This window comes from Oryza glaberrima, chromosome 12, assembly GCF_000147395.1.
Source record: "Oryza glaberrima chromosome 12, OglaRS2, whole genome shotgun sequence".
Taxonomy (NCBI): Eukaryota; Viridiplantae; Streptophyta; class Magnoliopsida; order Poales; family Poaceae; genus Oryza; species Oryza glaberrima.
In genome coordinates, this window is record NC_068337.1 from 4818751 (window position 1) to 4837163 (window position 18413).

Consider the following 18413-nt stretch of genomic DNA (forward strand, 5'->3'; position numbering starts at 1 on the left):
CTTGTGGCCCATATATCTTCCATGAGCTTCTATGATGCGTGCTGTTTGTTACTTTCTTGTAGGAATAAGTTCACTTGAGCTCCCTTAACTGGTTGGCGAATATGATTCGTATCCTTGAACCACAGTACTGGATATCTCGACTCCCAATTATTAAAACCGGTGTAATTTGACTCCCTTAGCAGTTTTAGAGGGCGATTTTGCTGATGTGGCACCTACGAGGAGGTGTTGATATGGTCTTCGTTCGACATGGTTTGACGTGACGCTTATTTGACGTTAGAACTAAAAAAAAAATATGTGTGGGACCCATTTATTATTCACACAAAAATATCGTGGGACCCACTAACATGTGGGTCCAACATGTCATCATCTCTCCTCTCCTTCTTCCTCCTCTCTCTCCCTCTTCCTCTTATCTCTCTTTCTCTTTCTCTCCCCTTTCTCTTCCCCTTTGGCCGGTGGCGACAACTAGAGCAGCGGTGGCGGGCGGGAGCGACCGTGGTGGCTGGGAGCAACGGTGGGGGGACGGGAGCGACAGTTGGGGGCGGAAGAGATGGCAGCGGGCGGGAGCTGCTGCTGACCTTAACGTGTTGTTGCTTCGTCTCAGCTCGTCGGCATCCGCTACTGCAGGAATGGATAATAGCACCCCAAGAAGCTCATGTTGCAGTGTTGCTTCGTCTCGGCTTCACACGAGACGAAGCAACACTGCAATACGAGCTTCTTGGGGCGCTATTGTCCATTCATGCAGTAGCGGACACAGACGAGCCGAGACGAAGCAACACGTTGAGTTCAATAGCAGCTCCCACTCGCCGCCTTCGCTCCAGCCCCCCAACGTTGCTCCCGCCCACCACCGTCGCTCTAGCTGTCACCACCCGTCGCCGGCCGAAGGGGAAGAGAAAGGGGAGATAAAGAGAAAGAGAGATAAGAGGGAGGGACGGAGGAGGAAGAAGGTGAGGAGAGAGGATGACATGTGGGTCCCACAGTGTTTTTGTGTTAATGATAATGGGTCAACACATATGTTTTTATTTCTAACGCCAAATAAGCACATGTCAACTCCACGTTGAATGAAGACCAGGTCAACACCTCCACGTAGGTGCCACATCAGCAAAACCGTCCTCCAAAACCACTAAGGGAGTTAAATTACACCGGTTTTAATAATTGGAAAGGGGGGTCGAGATATCTGGTATTACGGCCACTACCTCCTCTTCTGGAGTGGTGACGACTGACGACCCCAATCCTAGAATCCTCCTCCTCCTGACCTCGTCTTAACTCCGCATAAGAACAAGCTGCTCAACCTCTTCGAGGTTCTCTTGCCATCTACACCAAGCCAGATTCAGTCATCTTTTAGGGCGATCAATGTCCCTAAGCTCACCGGCCGCTTTGGTTCATATCGTTGAATTGTCCCCAAGCTTGCCACTCTAGTCATCATCGTGTCGCTCGCCAAGCTTCCTTCCTAGCCACAGTCGCTCGCCGATGAGCTTGAAGCCTCAACGACATCCTACCTTACCTGCGCTCTGTCCCATTTTTTGAGTCCAGCAGTATTGTGGGGGACAAGCAGCAGCGCTACTTTAATTTGGCTCGCCTTAGAGCGCGTGTGAAGCCGGCGACTAATTAGTCGCGGGCTCACACACTTTCTCCTCTAATCTCTGTTCCATGTTCTAGGTCATGAAAGAATCCAACGTGGCCGTATTATCACCGGCAAAAAAAAAAATGCTTATTGGACCTGCTCTATGATTACCTGCACAGCTGCACTCCTGGAATAACCACCCTCGCACCGATCGCTGGGGCCCACCTGTCAGCGACCCCAATCTCCCGGTCGGCCTCGCACTCGCAGACGTGACAAATCCGGGCGCTCGCCGCCGCGGACGACCCTGTCCGTTTCCGGCTGGGTTGGACCGACGCACCCCCTCTCTCCTCTCATCCACCCAAATCCAACCAACTCCCTCCGACACCATCATCCGCATCCCCCTCGCCGCCGCCGCCGCCGCCGCGGGCTCCGAGCATCCGACCAGGCCAGGTAGCGTGAGGGTTCCCGTATCGAATCCTTCCTGCACGCGATTCGAGGAGGGGTGGAAAGATTGGGGGAAAAGATTGGGGTTGTTTCTTTAATTATTATTATTTTGGTTTGTTTGGGTTGGTTCGAGCTGATGAGGATTTTGGTACTGGTTATGCAGCCGGGGTGGGTGGAAATTCCTGATTGGTGATGATGAGCTTCAGGGACTGGATCTCGTACCGGCTCGGTTCGTCGGTGCTGTCGGCGAGGCCCTTCTCGCTCTCCTCCCACCACGACGGCGCCGCCGCCCAGCCCCGGGGCGATGGGGATGGTAGGTTCTCTCTCTGCCTTACTTACTTGATGATGATGATGAGTGATAGTAGTAGTTTGGTATGGTGATTGATTAGAATTTGCAGCTCAGGTTCCATGGTTCAGATTCTATTTAGGTTCTTTCTTGTTCTGAAAGGGATAACATGCTGTGCCATGTGTTTTCGAGTCTGCCGCTGCACCTGCATCATTAATTGTTGGATGTTTCTGATGTTGCTGTTGTACAGTATTGCCTCTGAAATCTGATTGACAAAATTTTGGACTTCACTAAATGGAGCAGGGGCTCATTACAAGCCTTTGCATTATATAGGTGATAGTTTTCACTAATACTACTTCTGGGCATGTATGATGTTTGGTGGTCGATTAGTGTGCTACCAGGAACTGTTTCCCTATTGTGGAAATCGTATGTATTCGAATTCATTAGGATTCAATCTTTTTGCCATTGTCGCTGGAGCACAGCCTTGCGTCGTGATTCATTAGTTTACTCGTTACCAATAGATGCTCTTGATGAAAATTTATATGCTGTGGTACTGCCAAATTGGTGTAGCTGCATCTGTGGTGTCACATCTCAGTTACATTTGCTTTGCTGGGAGGACATTCTGTTACTTGTTGATCATTCATGTTACCAATAGAATGGTCTTTAGGACACATTTGTTATTGATTTATGCTCATGTTAATACTATACTGAATGCCCCCTTATTCCATCTTGTGATTCAGGCATGATGCATAATGAGATTGTAGAAACTGTGTCTGCCAATAGATTTCCATCTAATGATATCCGCACATCAGATTCGGAGGTCACATCCAGTGCATCTTATGAACCAGATCACGATAACACAAAGTCAGATCCATTAAAGCATGTTGAGGCTCTTCAAATTAAGTTCCTGCGGCTTGTGCACAGAACTGGAGTGCCTCCCACTACTGATGTTGTCGCACAGGTACTGTACAGATTGCACCTTGCCAACTTGATTAAAGCTGGCGAATCAGATTCCAAGAGAACCAACCTTGCTATCAACAAAGCCAGAGTTATAGCAGCAGAGCAAGAAGCACCAGGTGGACCTGATTTGGACCTGCCCTTGCGAATTCTTCTACTTGGAAAGACTGGTGTGGGGAAGAGTGCCACGATAAACTCCATTTTTGATGAACCAAAGGTTGCTACCAATGCATTAGCTCCTGCTACTGAAAGGATAAGGAGGATTGATGGAACAATCAAAGGAATAAGAGTTACAGTTATCGACACACCTGGTTTGTTGCCTCATTACCATAGACAGAGGAAGAACAGGAAGATTTTACATGCTGTCAAGCGCTTCATTAAAAGATCACCACCTGACATCGTCTTGTACTTTGAGCGACTTGACCATATTAACAGTAGATACTGTGAATACCCGCTGTTGAAGCTCATAACTGATATCTTGGGTTCTTCGATGTGGTTCAACACTGTCCTTGTGATGACTCACTGCTCTTCATCTCCTCCTGAAGGACCAGATGGTTATCCTTTGGAATATGACTCTTATGCCCGTTATTGCAAGAATGTGGTGCAGCGTCATATCCAGGTGGCTGCTTCTAACACACAGATGGAGAACCCTGTAGTTCTTGTTGACAATCATCCAATGTGCCGACGGAACACCAAAGGTGAAAGAGTTTTACCTAATGGGAAGGTATGGGTATCAGAACTTTTACTGCTATGTGGGGCGACCAAGTTGTTGGCAGAAGCAAATTCCTTGCTTAAGTTCCAAGAAAGCTTCCTTCTGTCACAAGCAAATACCAGACTGCCTTCACTGCCTCATCTTCTTTCATCACTCCTTAAACCTCATCCATCATCAAGATCAGAAGATGTTGGCATTGACATGACCGAAGTGTCAGATGATGAGGATGAATCTGATCAGCTACCGCCATTCCGTGTTCTGAAGAAATCTGAATATGAAAAATTGTCAAAAGAACAGAGATCTGCATATCTTGATGAACTAGACTATCGTGAAACTCTGTACCTAAAGAAACAGTGGAAGGAGGGAATTAGGAGGCAAAAGCTTGTTGAAGCTCAAAATGTTGATGCATCAAATGCTGTTGGTGATGATTACGAAGAAAGCGTGTCCCCAGAGGTTGTGCACATGTCAGATATGGAAATTCCATCAAGTTTTGACTCTGATTATCCAGTCCATCGCTACCGTTACCTTATTACTGATGATATGGTGTTCAGACCAGTTTTAGATCCACAAGGATGGGACCATGATATTGGATTTGATGGGATCAATTTTGAAGTATCTCAAGATTTAGAAAAGAATACCACTGCATCAATTGCGGGGCAGATGAGAAAGGACAAAGAAGACCTGTATATCCAATCAGAATGTTCAGTGAGCTACAGCGGTAAGAATGGCCGCTCCTTGATAGGGAGCATGAATATGCAAACAGCAAATAAGGATCTGGTCTGTACTGTCAATGGGGATGCCAGGTTCCACAATTTGCCCTGGAACACTACTGGAGGAGGCATTTCCATTACTAAATTCGGTAGCAAGTATTTTACTGGTGCCAAATTAGAGGATTCCATCACTGTCGGGCAACGAGTTCAGTTGGTCGGCAATGCTGGGAGGATGGTTGGCTGCGGGCAAGTGGCACATGGAGGTGGCCTGGAAATGACATTCAGGGGGAAAGATTACCCTGTGAGGGAAGAGAGCATCACAGTCGCAGCCACCGCTCTGTCATTCGAGAAGGAGACTGTAATCAGCACCAATCTTCAGTCAGACTTCCGAATGGGCCGCGGATCGAAAGTCTCAGTCAGCGCTAACCTAAACAGCAGGAACCTAGGCCGCTTCTGCGTCAAGACTAGCACTTCAGACCATTCTGAGATAGCCCTGGTAGCTGCGGTTACACTGATCCAGTTCTTTCTCAGGAGAAGGACAGCATCAACTGATAAAGGTGAGCAACAGTTTGAGTTTGACACTTATTCAGATGAGTAAACGAGTAGGACAAAGAACACAAACCATAGCATGATGCAGATGTTCAGCGACATCAAGATTTTGGGCTACTTGTTGAAAGTTTGGGCGTCCTTCAAAATCTAGGATTCCAACTTGTACAGAATTACTGTATGTCTGATGTATAAATGCAGCATTTTTCTAGCAAAGATGGGCTTCTGCCTGATGCAAACTAGGCTGCTAGTTTTTAAGAATGTAATGAAGTTCAGTTTTGACGTCAGATAACGTTTACTTCAGAATTATGTGGAGCGGATGACCCATTAGCTCTTACTGTCTCATCATAAGAAGATAATCCATTTTTTCTCTTCGAATGGGTTTGGAGAGATTTCATTTATCGAGTACGTATAACCTATATATTTGGGGAAAACAATAACAATTTGATGTTTGGAATTAAACGTTTTATCTTATTCCGACAGGATTGAAGTATTTAGTGTAAAAAACATATGTTCCGCACAGCCAAAATTTCAACATTTTGGAAACCAATTGTAATGATGACGAATTGACAGTGGATAGTGCGCTACGGTACGAGGCATCATTCTTGCGATGTAACTTAGCCACATTTTGGGCAATTTGCACTGTCAACAACGTGCAAAAGAAACAAATCTTCCTTTGCATTTCGTTGTCGAACATGTGCATAGTAAAGCTTGCATGTCATACTACAATACTAGTATTGTATTTGTAGGCTAATAAAATGCGTTCTGCATGCCAAAGACACATGAAAGGGTTAACACAATAAGATAGTATATATTGCTAATAGGAAACCGTAAGCACTCAATCAGCAGTTGATGCAACGCAGAGCAGAATGATGAGATAAACTGGATATATATATTCGATTTCCACGCTTGCTATAAGAGCGCAGCGCACAGTCATCAGTTCATCAGCAACCATAAACTGATAGTACTCCATATAATACGGAACTGGTTCAGGTTTCCTTCCAATAGCATGCATCCACCCAACAGAATGATGTTTACGCATCGCTAGAAGTTTTACGGGTACTTAGGAAATGGGAGTCTTAGATATTGGAGATGAGCAGGAAATGTATGGTAAGCCGCAGTTCTTCATGTCGAAGGCGAGGTGGAGGATTTGAAGATGTCCGGCTTGTGTTTATCCATCAGGGCAGTGAGGGCGGTGTCCAGCTCCTTCTCAAGCTCAAATTCCTTCGCCAGGTACTCCTTCTTGAGCTTCACCTTCTTCTCTTCATGCAATTTGATCAGTTTGTCTCGTTCAGCTTCAAATTCCTCAACATCCTTCACCTGGCAGTCTATGAAGTTCTGAATCTTTTCCTTCCTGCACAAATGAAACAATGTCGACTAGGTTATATATTGATGCGGAGCATTTCCATTCCAAATGGAAATTTCAAATTTGTTGCTCCTAGAAGAGTGATCTAAGGATCGTAATTTTAACTGACATCACACAAAAAAACATTAAACTGGTTGTTCACCTTTGCCTGCGATCTTCAGTACTTCCAGAGTCAACATCACTTTGTCTAGCCTTTGCTCGCTCCTCTTGCAGCAACTTCTCAAACTTGATTTCTTTCTCCTCTGTGGCCTTGTGAATTTTTTCGATTTGATCATGGAAAAATTCCTCCTGGTACTTCATCTGCGAAGTATAAAACCACAAGGTGAAAAGGGAACGAAAATCAAAACAAGGGTACAAGACAATGTCAAATTGGCAAGTTTCAAATGCAGGAATGTGTTCTCTCGGAATATTTCTGATATGTACACTAAGTATATGATAGTTCTGGTTGCTGCTCATACAAATGTTACCAAAAAATATATTCATTAGGGTAACCAATTAAGCAATTGTTACCTCTTTCTCATACTCCAAGTGCTTTTCTTTGGCTTTATTTCGTACAATAGTATTCTCTTCCATTGTCTCCCTAAGTTTCTGGGTAACAACACTCAATGTATCCTCTACTAATTTAGAGTGCTGCTCTTTCTTAACCATTTTGTTCTTCAGATAATTCAGTTGCTGGTTGTCTTCGCTCATCTGCTTCATTTGGGTAACCACCATCTCATTATAAGATCTCATCTCATATTTCAAACGCGATTTTCCTGAAAATTTGCAATAGGTATGAAAGAGGGGTTTGCATTAATGTTACAATAAAATAATCATAAGATAGCCAAGCTAAGAAAATCAAGATTACTTATGGCCATGTTCAATTGATACATAAACAGTCACATGGGTGGTGCATTTGTTGTGAAAATATTTGGGAGGCCAGGACCTGTTTATTACAAACAGGCAGACACCACTTCCCCTTCTATTTTACTATCAAAAGGATAGCAAATATGAAGTCAAATTGACACGCAGAGAGGCTATGATGAATGACAGATTGACAGGTTGTAATGCATATGAAGAAATAAAACTTTCGAAGTATAGAGGGTTGAATGTAACCCAAATGCAATGCTCAGGAATTAATTGTTCTTATAAAAGAAAGAAATCTGCAAACTAGAGTATCTTTCTTACTTTAAAAATGGTGTATTTTATTTAGAAAAAAACAACAAAACGAAACTAGGTAAAGGATACAAGACAAAAGACAAGCACATGCCTCCTATCCGTATTGCACAAAGGTAATAAAATATTAGGGTCCATCAGCATCATTTACATTTTTGCTTTAACAGTTCTTTTTTATTAATGGGCTACATTACTCTTGCTGAACCCAATGATGATGAATCTATACATAGCATAAATCATAGGATTCCATGTTCTAGGAGAAAATAGATAACTGAAGATTTATTAACATAGAAGCACAGATCTAATCCTTTGCTGTCCCCCGAAGAGGGTAAGTTACCCTTGCATATTGTCCTTGAGTATAGAATTTTTCTTCTTACAATCAGAAGGGAAATATCATTTTGAATGGAATGAGATTAGACATTCATGCTTTCAAGTAGTAGAGATAAACTACCAGAAAGCTACCCAGCTGATGAGCATTGAGTACACTATAATAACATGCTACGTAATAAAAATGAAATGAAGGTATGAATTGTTGTGAAGCATTAGTAGAAACATATTGCGGTAAATAATACCAATTGTGATCACATTCCAATGAAGATGAAGAACAGGAATATGCAGCATATCATAAAAATGCAAGCTAGTATTTGGCATGAGCACTTCATAGAGGTGACCAATAATAATTGGCATCAGAAAGAATTCAGGAGATAAAAGTAATGAAAGCCAGTTATTTATCAGATGAATGACAATTGCACCAAAAACACAGCGTTAATTAATTAAATGTATGGATATTGAACCATAGTTAAATGGCTTACCGTGGCAATGTTTATTGAATGTCTCCATGTCATCTTTTGTAGCTAAGAAACCATACAGCTGCCTTTTCCCACCAGGTAAGAATGTAACCTTGTGAGCACTGTTCCATGTATTCCTGTCTGTTCTTTGACGAACAAAGTGATCATGCAAACGTTCTGCTTCCATATAGCCCACAGCCGAGCTGTCAAAGATTAGCACACTCATGCCACGGTGCCCATTTGGACCATAGGCATGGCGTGCTTTGCTTGCAGCATATTCACTGAAATAATCAATTAGCTCTTGGTTCCCCATACCTTTCCACTAGATTGAGACAAAGAGGAGATATTAGAATGCAATAAAAACATAAAAGCAGACACATTTAATAGATCAAGCAGATATTCTTTCACAATAATAAAGAAAATAAGAAATACATTTTAATGAACAACTGATTATACTACCTATGCCTAGATAACCCTGACTGCTCAGCATATTTTTATTCTTTCACATAACCCTGACTGCTCAGCATATTTTTATTCTTTCACAATGAAGTATAAATACAAGAAAATCACAACAGAGAGTGAATTTTGAAGTCTTTTTTAAGTTTTAACACTTGAGAAAAAAAATATCTGCTGGAATAAAACATAATAAATTCAACTAAAATGTGTGATGAAGAGGATAAATCTTGCTAATCAATTTATATCAAAGTGCATAAGAAAAAACATATAATATTTGAGTAACAAAATTCAACATATAGTAACTGCTCCTGAGGATTGTGCATTGCTTTTGATACTAATAGGTAAACAAATCAGTAGAATCAACTCAATGTTCTTACGAGATACAAAAAAATAAGCAAGAAAATAGTCAAAAATATATATATTTACTACAAATTTAATGTGGCAGACAAGACCTGTAATTGCAGAATGATGAATAGAAGATAAGAGTAAAAGTTATGCTCATAAAGATATAAGTCAGGCAGAAAAACTGGTGCAGATCTATACCGAAACTCAACAGCAATCAAAAGAAAATGTTACCTTATCATCCTCATCTTGTTCCAATACAGTGTTCATAACAACAACCATTGGTGGCCAAACAATTTCACGATCAGTGCCTTCCCGCAATCCTTTCCATTTCCTAAATTGCTCGCCAGATGGTACCACTGAAGTTCCCCTGCGAGATAGCTCTTCTTCCAATAAACTAGCCAATTCTCTGTGACGCTTGACCTTAATAGAACCCTTTGTTTTGGCATGAGTCATCAAAGGTTGTAGCCCTTTGTACCAGTCAATTGCACCAGGTCCATTTTTGCATGCTGGGCAATGCCATTGCCTAGTTGGTTCATTTAACTGTTCTACACTTAACACATCCAGGACTTCGAAGAAACCTTTGAACAACTTGTGATTTTTCCGAGTCTCAAAACTTTTCTCACTTGCATCAGAATCATAGTCATCACTCAAATCGTCACTCATATCATCATCATTATCATCGTCCGATGTGTCATCACCTTCAGCATTGTCTGTTTCAGGATCACAACCAGACAAAGGAAGACCACCCTCCTTGCTTTCAGTACCAGGTGGGCAAGACCTGGCTCCCCACTGCCAACCATTTGCCAGAGGTGCAGTCACAACTCCGCGTGGTGCTTGCAGTTCTGCCCCTGTAGACCTGTTTTGTGGTGGTGGCCTAGGAGTGCCTCTTGCTGGCCTACGATCAGAATGTCGAACCAAAGTGTTTCCAGAATGATGAAAAGCTCCAGAGCCACTCCATGGTGCAGTAGGTGCAGGTGCAGCATTTGGAGAATTCCATTGTCCCCATTGCCCCTTCCCAACTTGTTGAGCTGGTTTCTTTACCCTCTTCTCAACAGTCTCCCAACCACCCCCTGGATACAAGGCATTTACATAAATTAGTATAACATGTTATTTTCACGTGATTATAAGGCAGATGCACATGCACACACAGATTCACGAGTGCAGCTCCTTGACACACACCAAAACTGATGAAGGCCAGTGATTAATAATTATGAAATGCTCTTATGTATGATGAAAGCAATAAAAGGTTCCAATACAGAACACTGAACACTCTCTCAAGTCACAAATATGTACTTGATATCAAAAGGTCTCCAAAAGCAATTGTAAACACTACTTTAGGATTGCATTATATATTTCGTAATGTTATGTCCAATCAAAATATTCATAGAGATATAAATATCAACAGTTCTATACAAAATGTAAATTAATTCTGACCAGACTGAGTAGAGCAATCATTCAGCATAAAGTAGTATTTGCAAAGTTCTGAGTTTTGAATTTTATCAGTAGTAAAGACCTAAACACACATGCATAGATCAATCGCAAATTAAGGTCACACCAGAAACCTAAGAGCGCAGGGAAGCAAAATTAACATAGCTACAAACTTACAATAAGCGTGTGGACATAATTATCGGTCTAGCAAGCTAGGCGAACATTCAAACAACACAAATTTAGCACAATGAACCAGCCGCAAAATCAAATAAAAACCCACCTATTACAACTGAATGCTCGATAAGGTGAATACGCATATATCTCCCTTTTTTTTCAAATAAAAAGTGAACACAAATCCTCACCGAAAGGAACCCAAAAATACCCAACAACACCAAACTCTGAAGCTCTAAAAAGACAGAAGGATCAAACTAACCAAATCAAACCAAAACGCATCGCCTTCAGATGAACCAACCACATGGACGAGACCACCGAATCCGCAACCACACAAAGCACCACAGCACTAAACCCCCTACACAGTACACACCCCGATCGACCGAAAAAAATGAAACAACCAATCACCTCGAACAATCCACCCGCGCAGCGCAACCAAATCCCCCCCGCATCGCCGCGGCCACCTCCCCGCAACACACATCATCTCGAAACCCCCACAAAAACCAAAACCCCGCACGCCAACCACGCACCGATCCCCGGGGGAACCCAATCCAACCCAACCCAACCCGACCACCCCATAAACCCTACGCGCGAACGAGCAGCACCCGCCGCCGACATTGCGGGGATCGGCCATCCGGCCACCGGGACAAGGGAGAGGGAGGGGAGCGGGGCCTCACCGGTGTCGTCGCCGGAGCCGGGAGGCCCCCCGCCGCCGCGGCGATCGCCGGCGGAAGCCATCGCGGAGTGGGGCTCGCGTTGTGTGCGTTGGGGTTTTCGAGGAGAGAGAGAGAGAGAGAAGCCGAAGCGGAGCCGCGCCTGTGGCCTTGGTTGGTTTTTTATGGAGGGGGGGGGGGCGCCGGTAACCGCACCGGGTGGGTGGCCGCACGGAATGCTCGTTTTATCCTCCCCCGATTCACCCCGCTTACCCCGAGTCACTGACGAGTGGGGTCCACACTGGTGGGCCCCACGTTTCAGTTAAGGTAAGTTTGGTCACCGTGGTAAGTTTACGAAGGCTTTAAAGAGGAGGCGCACCTCGCGCTGTCTGGTGGGGCCCGGGAGGCTGTCAACGAGTCAACTCCGGTCAACGTGAGGAGCTGGGCCCACATGTCACTGTGAGTGATGGTTGGGACTCTTGGAGTTGGCACTTTGGCAGGGGACCTTTAAGCTTTGTCTAGTTGTTGGTGTTGAATTGAATGAAGACATGAGAAGTCTGGTTCATGTCGATGCTGTTTTATGAAAAATCTTTAAAAGTTGCCCAAGTACAAAGGTTTCATGAAATGTGAAGGCATTGATTTGATATTCATGTAGTGACAGTGGAGTTTATGCATGATAGGTTCTCTTCACGTTTGAGGCATGTGAAAATCATGAATGCGAGATTGGGAGGGCAATTGCCCATGCATCAAATGGCGATTATTTTCAGGATTTGGGCATTGCAGAGCGAAATGGTGTGATACCCCCAAATTTCTTGCCCGATATTCGAAGTTCAAACAATTATCTTTAAGTTGTATAGCTTAACATGAACAGAGTCTTTAGGTGTGCAGAATTGTAGATGTCGTCGAATTGATCGATTAATTTGTGCGCTTAAAATTCTTTCAACAGATGTGATTTTAGAAGTTCGAAAGAGTTGAGATGGCCAATTCACTGCTGCACCATACACATAGGACATACGACATCCTATTTCATCTGATCATGACACGGTAGCATGTGCTTCCATATATGACAATCAAACCGATTTTTCATTCCAAAATTAAGTCCAAACTTCAAACCATGCTTGCAGTAACCCAAAAACAAGTGATATTTCTGAATCTCTAGAAATATTAAGGCAGTTCCGAAATTCTTTTACTTGCAAAGTAAAACCATCTGTTTTGCTTTTATTTGCACAAACTTGCAAGTGAAATCAAAACCGTGTAGAGTTATATGTTTGACAAGAATAGCACGTCATCTTTGAGTTGAGCAACAGAAATTCTTGTCAGCTCAATCAAATTGACCTTTGCAGACGCATAAAAATTGCAGATCAAAACACCAAATTGGGGGTGCAACATAATTGCCCAGAGACGCGACTCGGGAGAGTTTCTGAGCATTTCAAGCAATTTATCGGCATGTAAATTGTTCATTTGGGAGAGGGACCTCTTGAGATTATTGTGAGCAGGGCATATATATGGTGGGCTGCAAGCCTGCAGCTCTTCAAGTGCTTGACGGTTGGAAGATGTCCGGCTTGTGTTTCTCCATCAGACTTGTGAGAGCGGCATAAAGCTCCTCCTCGAGCTCAACATCCTTCGCCATATACTCCATCTTGACGTTCGCCTTCTTCTCTTCGTGTGCTTTGATCAATTCATCTTGTTCAGCATCAAACTCCTCCGCATCCTTCACCTGGCAATCTATGATTCTTTGTACCCGTTCCTCCCTGCGCAAAATATTTTTGGATTAGTGATATATCGGAGTTGAGCATTTCCATTCACAGAGACACCCATAACTATATTTGATCAATAGAAGGATAATCAGAAGTACTATCAAATTTTCAACTGCTCCCAAGTCCCAACCACGCATTGGTCACACCTTAGCCTGCAATTTTCTGTAGTTTCAGAGTCAACATCACACTCTATAGCTCTTGCTAGCTCCTCCTGCAGCAACCTCTCAAACTCATTCTCTTTCTCCTCGGTGTCCTTGCGAAGTCTTTCAATTTGTTCATGATAAAATTTCGCATTAAACTCCATCTGCATAGAGCCATAAGGTGAGGAAAGGAGACAAAATCAAAACAAGGTTAACATGAGACAAAGCAAAAGGGATTCTATGGCAAACGTTTTAATTGCAGAAGACTGCCTGTCCAAGCAGATTTTTTTCAGGAATACGTAAGAGCGATGCGTATCTTTGTATTAAGATTTTAGGAGGCAGTGTCCAAGCAGATTTTTGTAGTTATGTTACTTCTGGTTGCAGATCATACATGTGTTAGCAGAAAATATGTTCACCAGGGTAACTATTAAGCAATCAATACCTGTTCCACGCACTCTGAGAGCATCTCCTTGGTTTTTCTCTTCAAAATAATATTATCTTCAATTGCTCCCTGAAGTTTCTGGGTCTCAACACCCAAGGCTTCTTCTACTTCTTTAGAATGTTGCTCTGTCTTAACCATCTCATTCTTCACATAATTCAGTTGTTGGTTGTCTTCACTCATCTGCTTCAATTGGGTAACCACCATCTCATTATAAGATTTCATCTCGTATTTCAAATAGTCTTTTCCTGAAAATCATACATTTTTTTTTAAAAAATAGTCTGAATTTATGTTGAAATTGACATGCAACAGCAAAGCTAATCTGTCAGGAAAACCAGGAAATTAGATGAATACACAGTCATACGGGTGATGCATTTCGTTCTGACAATACTCCAACTCTCGTGTACAATAAAAGGTTCCAAAATGATATTTTATAATGTTCACCTTTCAAACATGCGAACATGTATGGATCATGTTTCCATTTTAAAAGCTTATAACAAAAGACAGCAAACACATACAATTGCACAGAGTTCAGAGCATTATATATGAAAAGAAGTTAAACATTATACCATGATGTCTATTGAACGCCTCCAGATCTTCTTTTTCAGCTAAGAAACCATACAGTTGCCTTTTCCCACCAGGTATGACGATCCTATGATTCAACCACGCATACCTGTCTGTTCTTTGATCAACAAAGTGATAATGCAACCGTTCTGCCTCCTTATAGGCCACGGCAGATCCTTCAAATATTAGCGCACTCATGCCACTGTGCCCATCTGGGCCATAAGCATGGCATGCTTCCTTCACGTGATATTTACTGAAATAACTAAGGAGCTCTTGGTTTCCCATACCTTTCCACTAGAACAAGTCAAGGGAGAAATATAAATTAGAATGAAGTAAATCTTAGCTTCATACAGCTTAAAAGATAGATCAAATGGATGTTTTTGTACAATGACCTTCAACTGGTTGGGCCAAGTATGCCTAGACAATCCTAATTAGTAGCCATATTTATGTTTCATTGCAGTGGAGTATGAATGCAAGCAAAACATAATAAAGAATAACTACAATATGTTTTCTTGCAGTTTTATGTTATTTGAATATTGTAAATATTTTAAACCTTCAACACAAAGAAAAATGTTTGATGGCACATAAAATAATAACTAACATAAAAATGATAAACAAAATAAACTGGTAATGGAGATAAACCGTGTCCATGGATCGATTTTGCAATGCATATGACAGCTATCTGATATTTAAGTAATGGAAACCATCATATTTGCCATCTTAAGTGCTCCTGAAGGATGCATTTACATTTTATTTAATGATACGTAGTAATAGATAAAAAAAATTTAACAGAACCATATGAAAACAAATCAGTCTTATTTCTTTAATTTTGCTACACATTGAGTACAACTGATTAGATCAGATATTACAGAAAGAAATAGCGGACAGCCATAAAGTTATGTGTACAATTTAGGTTTAGTAGAATCCATGTGCATTACCCATAACTAAAATTCAAGAGTAAATTTCATAAAACCCCACCTATTATGGTACAAGTTGCACAAAACCATAGAGATTTTGGCATGTGGCATATAACCACAGGAATTATGGTCCTAAAGTTTCACAAAACCACACTATTGATCATTTTGATTTTGATCTACAACACTTTTGAGTTTTACAATCATATCTCAAATTTATGAGGATTCTATCCATCATATAAATGTTACATCCACTTTTAAAAAAAATGATATATGAGTATGTCAAAATGGCTAACAGTGTGGTTTTGTGAAACTTTATGACCATCGGGGTTATGTGCCACGTGTCAAAATCCCTATGGTTTTGTGTAACTTGGGCCATAACAGGTGGGGTTTATGAAATTTACTCAAAATTCAATAACATTCGAAGAATAAATATTGCGACCTAATACAACACCATAGTCAGTAAATAAACAACATGACTTACAATTGGACAAAAAAAAAACTTCCAGATACAATGCAACAGAAAATGATATAGAAAAGCAAAATATTTGTTAGCTCGAGCAAGAAATAGAAAACACCACCTTGCCATCCTTATCTTGTTCCAATCGAGTGTTCATAACAATAACCACTGGGGGCCATACTATAGGACGATCAGTGTTTTCTCGCAATCCTTTCCAGATTCCAAAGAACTCACCAGATGGTGCCATTGAAACTCCCATACGATACAGCTCCTCTTCCAGTAATGCAGCCAATTCTCTGTGAAGCTTAACCCTCTTAGAACCCTTTGTTCTAGCATGATTCATCAAAGGCTGTAACCCTTTGTACCAGGTAACTCCACCGCGTACATTTTTGCATGCTGGACAATGCCATTGCCGAGTCTTTTCATTTATCTGTTCAACACTTAACTTCTCCAAAAGTTCAAAAATGTTTTTCAATAGCTTGTGCCTTTTTCGAGTCTCAAAATTTTTCTCAGCTGCCTTAGAATCAAAGTCACCATTGGTATCATCAACCATATCATCATCAGAATCATCGTCATATGAATCATAATCCTCACCATTGTCCATTTCAGAGCCAGATGAGTGAGATCTGGGTACCCACTGCAAGCCATTTGCAACATGTGCACTTACAACTGGGTGTGGTGCAACATTGTCCGTTTCAGGGTCAGAACTAGCTGTACGAGCATCATCCTTGTTGCTTTGAGAGTCAGATGAGCGAGACCTGGGCACCCACTGCAAGCCATTTGCAAGAGTTGCAGTCACAACTGGGTGTGTTGCACCATTGTCCATTTCAGGGTCAGAACCTGATGTAGGAGCATCATCCATATTGCTCTCAGAACCAGATGAGCGAGACTTGGGTACCCACTGCAAGCCATTTGCAAGAGGTGCAGTCACAACTGGACACGGTGCTTGCAATTTTGTTTCTGTATGCTTATTTTGTGGCAGTGACCTAGGACTGCCTCTGGCAGCAGGCCTATGATCAGAATGTTGAACCCGACCATTTCCAGGAGGGTGTAAAGATCCATTGCCACTCCATGCTTGCCACGCCGTAGCAGGTTTAGGTGCAGCATTTGAAGAAGTACATGGTGCGCATTGTCCCTTTCCAACTGATTTCTCCGATTTCTTTGACTTCTTCTCAACCCAACTATACCCTACATCAAAAACAGTTAGATAAAGTAATATGATATTTTTCTATATGTATCAATGTTGACAAAGGAACAATTAAAAATTGCACTGTGGAACATGCAACCAACTTCTCATGTTTGCTATTTAACATACTTATTATCAAGTCAAGTCATAACTCACATACTTAACATCATACAGTCTCCAACCTCAGGTTTGCTACTAATGAGTAAGTACGTACCGCGATATATTTATCAAAGTGTGGTAAAATACTAAAATTTCTTACCATACCTCCTAGCAAAATATGAGATCCAAGATGAATCTAAGCTGATCGATTTTATATATCTAATAAAAATAATAATAATACTAATATTTTTTCTCTGAAGGAAGGGCAAAAGCTTTGCCACTTTCTTTTTTTTCCCGGATAATGTTTACTAATTACTACTACTACAAATTAATTAAAAGGAAGGTTGGGGTACAAATTCCATTTGTTGGGTCTCATCTTATCATAAATACATTTTTTTATGGGACAAACTTTGAACGGTAGAAATGCAATTATTATGGGAGGAGGTAGGACTTCCTACTGACGGAGCAGAATGCAATGCAGTAAACCATAGTCTCATCAAAGAGGCCCAGGAAACTGGGGATCGGAGCAGGCCATGCACAGCACAAAATCTACGGGAATAAAAAAAAAACATATACACGCACATGCCTACGACGAGGCCACCGCCCTGAATCCTACCGGCGGAGAGGGTGGCGCCGCCGGCGCGAGCGCGCGGGGGAGGGGTGCTCACCGGAGCCTCCGCCGTTGCTGCTGCTGCCGGAGCCAGGACGCCCGCCGCCGCCGCGGCGACCGCCGGGCATCTCGAGGGTCTCCACTCTCCCGGTGAGGAGAGGAGAGGAGAAGAGAAGCAGAGGAGAGCAGGAGAGCACTAGTGCTGGCTGCACTGCACAGTAGTAGTAGTGAGGACGATCCGGGCCCACGCGTCAGTGAGTTGTGGGATTGGACGCGCAGCTTGACTTGACCAATGGTGGTGTGGAAACGAAACGAACCCTTCGCATTCCTACTTCCTACTAGTAGAGTTGAGCTGAGTCACCCTAGACTTCACACTTGTGCAGGTTTAAGGTCTCTTTAAATCGCAGGGTTGAAAAAATGAAAGAATAGAAAAAATATAGGATTTTGACAGGAATTGAAGTGTAAAACAGAAGATTGTAAAACACAAGAAAAACATAAGAATTGTCGTTTGATTGGAGCGCAAGAAAAACATAGGAATTGGATGAGAGAGATATAGACTCGAAGAAAATTTTTCAAGAGGTTAAAGCTCTTGCTAAATTTCCTCCAAAATCCACATGCAATGTGTCCTTCCATAGGAATTTTATAGGATTTGGAAAGCTTCTATCA

The 18413-nt window shown here is 42.2% G+C and overlaps 3 protein-coding genes across 3 annotated transcripts; 1 reads left to right on the top strand and 2 right to left on the bottom strand.

The window, feature by feature from the left end:
* Positions 1 to 1847: 1847 nt before the first annotated feature.
* Positions 1848 to 5604, top strand: LOC127756756 (translocase of chloroplast 90, chloroplastic). The gene is made up of 3 exons (XM_052282131.1): positions 1848 to 2011; positions 2169 to 2318; positions 3032 to 5604. Exons 2-3 carry the CDS (start codon positions 2198 to 2200, stop codon positions 5266 to 5268), a joined length of 2358 nt encoding a protein of 785 aa, XP_052138091.1. The 5' UTR covers positions 1848 to 2011; positions 2169 to 2197; the 3' UTR covers positions 5269 to 5604.
* A 407-nt stretch (positions 5605 to 6011) lies between these two features.
* LOC127756757 (protein SUPPRESSOR OF GENE SILENCING 3 homolog) lies at positions 6012 to 11743 on the bottom strand. The gene is made up of 6 exons (XM_052282132.1): positions 11603 to 11743; positions 9558 to 10396; positions 8550 to 8847; positions 7093 to 7337; positions 6725 to 6882; positions 6012 to 6570 (listed from the first exon to the last, which is right to left on the bottom strand). Exons 1-6 carry the CDS (start codon positions 11661 to 11663, stop codon positions 6342 to 6344), a joined length of 1830 nt encoding a protein of 609 aa, XP_052138092.1. The 5' UTR covers positions 11664 to 11743; the 3' UTR covers positions 6012 to 6341.
* Positions 11744 to 12817: 1074 nt separating this feature from the next.
* On the bottom strand, positions 12818 to 18056 carry LOC127757499 (protein SUPPRESSOR OF GENE SILENCING 3 homolog). The gene is made up of 6 exons (XM_052283015.1): positions 17806 to 18056; positions 15974 to 17040; positions 14484 to 14772; positions 13918 to 14162; positions 13482 to 13639; positions 12818 to 13329 (listed from the first exon to the last, which is right to left on the bottom strand). Exons 1-6 carry the CDS (start codon positions 17873 to 17875, stop codon positions 13110 to 13112), a joined length of 2049 nt encoding a protein of 682 aa, XP_052138975.1. The 5' UTR covers positions 17876 to 18056; the 3' UTR covers positions 12818 to 13109.
* Positions 18057 to 18413: the final 357 nt, after the last annotated feature.

Coding starts and splice junctions, on each gene's coding strand:
- LOC127756757 (XM_052282132.1), bottom strand. CDS start 11,663: ATGGCTTCCGCCGGCGATCGCCGCGGCGGCGGGGGGCCTCCCGGCTCC. Junction 10,397..11,602: donor CGGCTCCGGCGACGACACCG/GTGAGGCCCCGC, acceptor CCTTGTATCCAG/GGGGTGGTTGGGAGACTGTT. Junction 6,571..6,724: donor ACTGAAGATCGCAGGCAAAG/GTGAACAACCAG, acceptor TCATTTGTGCAG/GAAGGAAAAGATTCAGAACT.
- LOC127757499 (XM_052283015.1), bottom strand. CDS start 17,875: ATGCCCGGCGGTCGCCGCGGCGGCGGCGGGCGTCCTGGCTCCGGCAGC. Junction 17,041..17,805: donor CAGCAACGGCGGAGGCTCCG/GTGAGCACCCCT, acceptor TTTTTGATGTAG/GGTATAGTTGGGTTGAGAAG. Junction 13,330..13,481: donor ACAGAAAATTGCAGGCTAAG/GTGTGACCAATG, acceptor TATTTTGCGCAG/GGAGGAACGGGTACAAAGAA.
- LOC127756756 (XM_052282131.1), top strand. CDS start 2,198: ATGATGAGCTTCAGGGACTGGATCTCGTACCGGCTCGGTTCGTCGGTG. Junction 2,319..3,031: donor GCCCCGGGGCGATGGGGATG/GTAGGTTCTCTC, acceptor CTTGTGATTCAG/GCATGATGCATAATGAGATT.